Here is an 8,158-nt window from a genome sequence, read left to right as displayed (position 1 = left end):
CGAGAGGGAGATAAAAGTCTCCAGCTTCAGAGATTTTTGCAATTTGTTCCAGTCATTGGCAGCAGAGAACTGGAAGGAAAGGTGGCTTTGGGGATGACCAGTGCAATATACCTGCTGGAGTGTGTTCTACGGGTGGGTGTTGCTATGTTGACCAGTGAGCTGAGATAAGGTGGGGCTTTACCTAGCAAAGACTTATAGATGACCTGGAGCCAGTGCGTTTGGTGACGAATATATAGTGAGGGCCAGCCAACGAAAGCATAGAGGTTGCAGTGGTGGGTAGTATATGGGGCTTTGTTAATAAAACAAATGGCACTTTGATAGACTACATCCAGTTTGATGAGTAGAGTCTTGCGGGCTATTTTGTAAATGGCATCACCGAAGTCTAGGATCGATAGGATAGTCAGTTTTACGAGGGTATGTTTGGCGGCATGAGTGAAGGAGGCTTTGTTGCGAAATAGGAAGCCGATTATAGATTTATTTTGGGATTGGAGATGCTTACTAATGTGAGTCTGGAAGGAGAGTTTACAGTCTAACCAGACACCTAGGTATTTGTAGTTGTCCACATATTCTATGTCAGAACCTTCTAGAGTAGTGATGCTAGTCGGGCGGGAGGGTGCGGACAGCAATCGGTTGAAGAGCATGCACTTCTACCGAAGCATTTAAAAGCAGTTGGAGGCCACGGATGGAACGCTGAGTTATTGGTCGGGGTAGCCAGGTGGAAAGGTGTATCAGTTCATAAACCATGTGCCATGGAATATTTTGCAATCTATATGGCACAGTTATAATTTTTTTGGTCCTTAAATGGAACTAGTATACTTTATTTAACACAATTTTCATTAACCTCTTTTGGTCTTTAATGCGGGACCGAGAGACAAGTTTCTTACTTCCTTTTTTTTTATTTCCATTTTCGCGGTAATGCTGCAAATAGTTGGTTGTCATTTTGAGTAGAGCAGACATTTCCATATATTTTTGTTAACTGCATGTGTGACAACTCTCCCAGTCCTATTTATGATATAATTTACAAAGATTATATTGTTTTTAAACATTATTTCCAAATATATTGTTTTTTTTAATCAATTAGTATATTTGAGTTTAACCTAATATTTGTTCCGTTTTTTTCTGGTGGATTAAACTGAAAATGAAACCAACTTTCTATAGATTTAAAAAAATAAATGGCTATATTTGAATAGAGAGGGGGAAAAAGGCCATTCTTGATCATGGGGTGAGACATTCTTACTAATCTTCTAGAGAATGAGATCAGAGTAAGTGTACATTTTCTATGACTGAAGCCTTTAGTCAGAGGTCTAATGCTTTAATATTTAGTCATTTCTGCCCTCTGAATTCAGTCATTATATAAATAGACCAGTTTAATTTTGTCTGGCTTGCTGTTCCAAATAAAACTGAATATTTCATTGCTCATATCATTTTAAAAACAAGTGTAGGCAAGGCCAGAAGCAACTAGCTAAACTTGGATATGACTAAAGAGTTAATCAGGGTGATTTTTAGACAAATAGACAGTTATTTTACTTTCCATGGTAGCAAGATCTTATCTATTTTTGTTAACTTTCTATTAAAATGTATTGCAGTTAGATAATTTCCTTCTTTCGGGATATGAGTACCGAGTATGTCCACTTCACTGTCAGACCATTTTATTGGTAACTACACAGTAATGTAAAATGTATATTTCTTAGTGATACAATAAGTATTATAAACTGGGTGATTCGAGCCCTAAATGCTGATAGGCTGACAACCGTGGTTTATCAGACCGTGTACCACAGGTATGACTAAACATTTATTTTTACTTTTCGCTAATTACATTGGCAACAATAAGGCACCTCGGGGGTTGTGGTATATAGCCAATATACCACAACTAAGGGCTGTATACAGGCACTCTGCATTGTGTCGTGCATAAGAACAGCCCGTAGCCGTGGTATATTGGCCATATATCACATGCCCTCTGGCTTTAAATATAGTACACTTATCATAATTAGGTTGTAATCCATAGAGGTTAGAAAAGGTATCTAGAGCCTCTGAGGCTGCTGAATCATCAGCATACAATGACACCTTTGTTTTTAAGCCCTGGATTTCTAGCCCCTTGATATTATTGTTGGATCCACATAGCTAACATTTCAATGGCCATAATAAATAAATACACCGACAGTGGACAACCTTGTTTTACTCCTCTTGACAGTTTAATACTTTCTGAGAAGTAGCCATTATTTACTATTTTACACCTAAGGTTACTTTACATAACTTTAACCCATCTTATAAGAGATTCTCCAAAATCGAAATATTCCAGGCATTTATATATACATTCCCAGCCGTACATTATCATTTTCAAAGTCAGCCATGAATACCAGACCTGGTTTCCCTGATTTTTCAGTGTTCTATTGTTTCCAGTACTTGTCTTATATTATCTCCAATGTATCATCCATGTAAAGAACCTGTCTGACTCGGATGAATAATATCCAACAATACCTTTTTACTTCTATGTGCAATGCATTTGGCTAGAATTTGTGCATCACAACACTGAAGTGTAAGGAGCCTCCAATATTATAAAAGGACTGGATATTTATGTTTACAACTTTGGCCCTCTTTCATTAAAAATTAAATCAGTCCTTGTTGAGTATCTGATAATCTACCATTTTTATGGGAGTGATTAAAACATGCTAATAACATTCCTCTGAGTACATCAAAAACGTTTTGGTATACCTCAACAGGTATGCCATCCAGCCCTGTAGTTTTCCCAGACTTAAAAGCTTTAATTGCATCAAGAAGTTACTCCTCTGTAATTTGGCCTTCACATGAGTCTTTCTGTACAGCTGTTCATTTTACATTATTTTAAAAAATCTTAAAATTAACTACAGTTAGCGGAGAAGGAGGAGATGGAAATGTAAACATACTGTAGCTTAAAGTACATCGCATCCACTTTTGTTAGCATTTCTATGTTGAAGATTTTTAAAAATGGATGCTTATTTCCCCATTCTATCCAGGTACCTTTATTTTTATAATATATTAGATTTGATCTTTCTTGAATAAGTTCCTCCATTTCTTTTTGTTTTTCCTCTAACATATACTTGCAACCTTCCGGTTACTAGTCCAATGCTCTAACCACTAGGCTACCCTGCCGCCCCATGTATATGTATATCTCACTAGGTCAGGATATTTAAGCCTCCACATATCCCCTAGTTTCAATATATCCATGATATACGTCATTTCCTTAAGTGCATAAAGGTGATAGTTTGTAGTGTGATTTCCTTTATGGTCCATTGAGGTATTCAGTCTTGTATTGTTTTTAGGCTTAATATATTATTACATATATTTTCAAAGAAGCGTGGATCATTTAATTGGACCGTATAGATTGAACCAAATTGGTTTATGTTCAAATAACATATTTAAAAGAATCCATCCAACTTGCACATTCGGATCAAAATTATTGGTAATTAATATCATCATCCCTTTTGAGATTCTTCGAACATGGGAGAAGTATATTTTGCCCCGGACCTTTTCCAACACAACTTCATCTAAAATTGATGAATGAGTTTCCTGTAAACAATAGATATTATATTCCTTCTCTTGAGCCAGGTACATACTGATATTTTTTTCTTATCAGCTATGCATTGCAATTATAACCATTAATCATAATGCGATATGAGTTTCAAAACTATTTTTTTATAATATACAGTACCAGTCAAAAGTTTGGATACACCTACTCATTCAAGGGTTTTCTTAATACATTGTAGAATAGTGAAGACAAACTATGAAATAACACATATGGAATAATGTAGTAACCAAAAAGTGTTAAATCAAAATATATTTTATATTTGAGGTTTTTCAAAGTAGCCACCTTTGCCTTGAGTGGTGGTGTGTCCAAACTGGTACGGTGTATTTTTATTTTTGAGAAACCTAGCTAACATTAGCCACACTACAGTGATGACAGTGGGAGTTCACTAGTTAACTTTCATCCAGCAGTTTCAATTTAGCTAGATATCTAGCTAGCTAATGGCATTTATAATCAACTTTATCATTCAGATGGTTAACTAGCAAATATATTTGTTTTCCCTTCTAAAGCTGCCTGATAAAGCTAGCCAGTTGATTGTAAAGCTAGGATGAATGAGGCCAGCTAGCTAAGACAATAGCATCTGCCAATGCAATAGCTGGTCTGGAGTTCACCTGAAATGTACCATTATATTTCACATGATAAGCAAACTACTGTCATACCTTTTCACAAAAGAATGCAATGAATATAGATAAGAGACACTTACTTTCCAGCAGATAGTTTTGTTTCATTTACTTCATCCTCTCTTGTGCATGTGGGTAGCTACGTCCTGAGATTTGATTAATGGAACAATCCTGCCAATGGTTAGGTTGCTGTGGTTTTGGCAGAGGGAGCTGATTGGTCAGGAGTAAAAAGTCCTGTCTCCAGAGTGCAAAGATTTTTACTTGGGAATCTCTTGACAAGTGACTGCGCATGCAAGTGTATTTTTGATTCACAGCAGAATATTCATACTCGTAAATTGACTTGTAATAATTCTGAAAATAAATTATACTTGCAAATTGTATTGAATGTATTCATATGTCAAGTTTGCTACCGTTGTATAATCTTTCACACATGATACATGCTTGCAAAATTTAATTACACATTTGGGAATCAAACTTGCTACCATGAAATTCTAAATGCAAACTCATGCAGTTCTGACATCTTTATAATCCCATAGATACAGCATCTTTCTTCTCCAACTGGTCTGTGTCCAAGAATACACAGCCAAGAGACATCATCTAAATGTACAGTCTACATCTGCAAACTATGAATCAATCTACAGGCCTGTAGTATTCAACCAGTCATTGGATGGACAAATGTACACATGTCTGCGAACTATGAATCTATATTTAGGCCTACACCGGTCACGTGATGGGGAGCTAACTGTCTCCAGCTGTGTGCTACTGGTTAGGGACTCCAGAGGGAGGAGCACTGGGGTTGTAGTGGTCCTCTGGTGCAGTTATTTTGAGAGATTCACTACTTTGTAATTACAGCAGGCTTATCCGCCCTGAGACTGGACACTCCTAAACAGCACCCAAACTCTCCAAGACTTTAGTGTGTTTTCTTTCTGAGGACTACAGGGTTTGTATTGTGTTTCCTTAACTGCCCAAGCAATAATATGTCGTTTGGGTCACATGAATTACACATTGATTTTTGGTAAAAGTGGTAATGTTTTTGACATTTTGGGAAAAGGATTGCAGGGTTTGAAATAGCACTTTGCCTTGTAGCCTTTGAGAGTGGTTCCCCCGTGGTTTGATTCATGGAGGGCACCTTTCATTATGATTGACAAGTATTGTGCAAATGGGACATTTCCGTCACTCTAAACCATAATATGAATTATACAGCTTCGTTAGACTCAAAAACAATGAAATTTGTTTATGCATGACAACATACTGTTGAAGATTAATCAGAAAAGAGACATTTTCAAACTTGTCTTGGATATACATGTATCTAATGTTTAATTACAATTGCACAGCAAATTTGTCCATTTTAACTCCATTCTCAAAACTCAGTCAGCTCAGGTACATTCGATAACAAAGGAACAGCATTTGGTTAAAATATAGGAGACATGTCGACCATTTTGTCTGCCTCTGGGTTATGTACTGTACACTCCTTTGAGACAAATGATAAAGGCAATATTATACATAGTTTACAATTAAGGTACATTTAGAACGTCCCTGGAATTTGAACCGGAATGATGGATGGACAATACCATGAAACAGTATTAGCGTTGATTTACAAACTGAAAACTTTGGTCTCCTCGTCCTCTATCTTAGGTTCTTTAGATGAAAAACATATTTGAGATAGGATCTCTATAGCCCTGTCCTCTGCTTGGTATGAGATGGGGGTTGAGGGAGACATTGTTTGATGTCATAATAGTATGGTGGACAATTGTTTATTTGACCAATCGTGTCACAGCTCAAAGGATATGTCTAAGGTCAACAAGTACCCAAGGCCAACAGAGCTCTGCAAACAGACTACATAATGTTCTAAGACCATGAAAACTCTGTTGATGTTTCATGAATCCTTTAACGCTGCTCAAAGAACATACATCCGTTGACCTAGAGACGTGTTTCCCAACACCGGTCCACGTACACATTTTTGTTGTAGGCCTGGATTAACGCAACTCATCGAGGCCTTGACAAGTGGAACCAGGTGTGCTTGTCTAGGTTTACGACAAGGATGTGTAGTGGAGGACCAGGGTTGGGAAACAATGGCCTAGAGCATATCAAAACATTATCCCACAAACAAGCTACAGGAAACTACAAATTGTTTGTCCATCATTTCTAATAAACAAAAGGGTGGGTTCATGGACAATATTTTCTTTAAAGTAGGTGGAGCTATAGCCACACAACTGGGGTATTCACCATGCTGCTCAAGAAGGAAGAGTGAATTTCAGAGATTTGGGATTTCTGAATAACGGACTCTCCCCGCTTCCTTGGCAGTATACAGAAATGTCCCAGTTGGCTATGAAACAAAAGCATCTTCACCTCCCTCACGGACAAAGTAGTTCCCATCATGTGATTATTATGTTCCCCTTTGTGCTTCTGACCTTAGTTGTGGAGCATGGTCAAAAAGCGAGTAATAATGGCCTAGAACCTTCCCCTTTAGAATCAGTGTTGAATGGAGAGTGATTTTTGGCACACTCTGTATCAATGCAAATCTTCATTGATTGTGCATTGATACGAAGTACGAAGAGGTTCGCTGTTCATTCATAATTTTATATTTGTGCTCTTTAGGAGCTTTGATGGCTGCATGATATTACTACACATCTAAACCCTTGAAATCAGTCACTTTGTTCTTTAGTTTTTCTTGAGTTTATCCTCTTTGTGGAGTGTGCTCAGCGGCTACCCCTAGCTGCTGATCTTGGTCAGCATCTTGTTGATGGCCTGCTTGACGTGGGTGGTGGAGCTACGGCGCCTGGCCTTGCCCTGGACCACCTTGCGGCGCCTCAACTCGCGACACAGCTCATGGAATGCTTCTGCCACCATGCCACCCTCGTCGGCGCACGCCGAGCACTCGTAGAAGGCGCACGCCATCTCGGCAGCCAGCCGCTCGCCCTCCTCTGTGCCCACCTGTCGGGCATGGTCTAGGTCTGCTTTGTTGCCCACCAGAACCAACGGGACATTCTTGGGTTTCTTGACTTCCTCTAGGAGACCTCGCAAAGGAGCCACTTCGTCAAAGCTGCCCCGGTCAGTGATGTCATAGACAATGACGAAGCCATCGCCCCAGCGCATGTGGCTCTCCTTCTGCTGCGTGTCCTCCTGAGGTAAAGATACAGGAGGGCAGGATATTTTTTTAGCAACAATCTTTCGGCAACTAGCTAGCTAGTTAGAGTACTGTTGACCAATAGGCCCACTTGTTGTCTGGCATATCCACAAGGCAAATAAACAATAACTCTATGCAAGCCTTCATTGAACAAGTGATGGAGAATTGAGGCATCTGAACAGAGCTTTTTATAAAATAACTTCCACTATGTTTTCAGCGGATTAAAATGCTTTATTTCTCCTTTCTCAACATAACACTTTTTAAACCCCCCAGATTTGAACAGTCGGCTACCCTTCTGAAACTGGGTACAAATTTCAGCAGCTGCTCCTGATTTCATCGAGACGGTACAGCCAGTGCTGTCTTAACAAAACTTACTAGTCGTGTGTTGAAAACAAATGAAGTCTTAAACTTGCATGAGCCAGCGATATTCTTGACCTTAACTGTTATTGGTAATAATAACTTACTTTGTTACAATAACTATTGCATAACTCACATTGAACATAGTGATACTTGACATCTATATAACTGACCGACTTCTGAACTTATCTGATTTATGAGGTATAAGGATGCCTTCGGGGTCCAAGAAGAATCAAAAGGATTGATATATGTACTCACCACTTTCAACAGCTTTGAAGAGAACGAAGAAACCTCAGCTCTACACTGGCTCTCTGACAGAGAAAGACATGTCTAGCAACGCTTGGTTAGGCCCTCACCTAAACTCTCACTCCCTGCACTCTCAAAATAGAATATAATGTAACGAGCGAAGGATGACTTGGCTTGATGTTTCACAGGGGAAATTAGTAGCAGGCAGAACACCTACGTACTCAGACTAGCAGCAGCACATTTATC

At 38.8% G+C, this 8,158-nt stretch overlaps 1 protein-coding gene across 2 annotated transcripts in view; it reads right to left on the bottom strand.

Moving 5' to 3' along the window:
* Positions 1-5,475: 5,475 nt before the first annotated feature.
* The window catches only part of LOC124014044 (ras-related and estrogen-regulated growth inhibitor), a 60,885-nt gene continuing 58,202 nt past the window's right edge, over positions 5,476-8,158 (bottom strand). For both annotated transcript variants that reach the window (XM_046328714.1, XM_046328715.1), the window contains one exon: positions 5,476-7,305. In XM_046328714.1, the coding sequence (XP_046184670.1) occupies positions 6,895-7,305 (411 nt within the window). In that variant the 3' untranslated portion in view covers positions 5,476-6,894. The remainder of the gene's footprint in view (positions 7,306-8,158) is intronic.

Source organism: Oncorhynchus gorbuscha, linkage group LG25 (assembly GCF_021184085.1).
Source record: "Oncorhynchus gorbuscha isolate QuinsamMale2020 ecotype Even-year linkage group LG25, OgorEven_v1.0, whole genome shotgun sequence".
NCBI lineage: Eukaryota > Metazoa > Chordata > Actinopteri > Salmoniformes > Salmonidae > Oncorhynchus > Oncorhynchus gorbuscha.
Note: the sequence above shows the minus strand (reverse complement) of the source record. Positions and strands in the feature narration are given on the sequence as shown.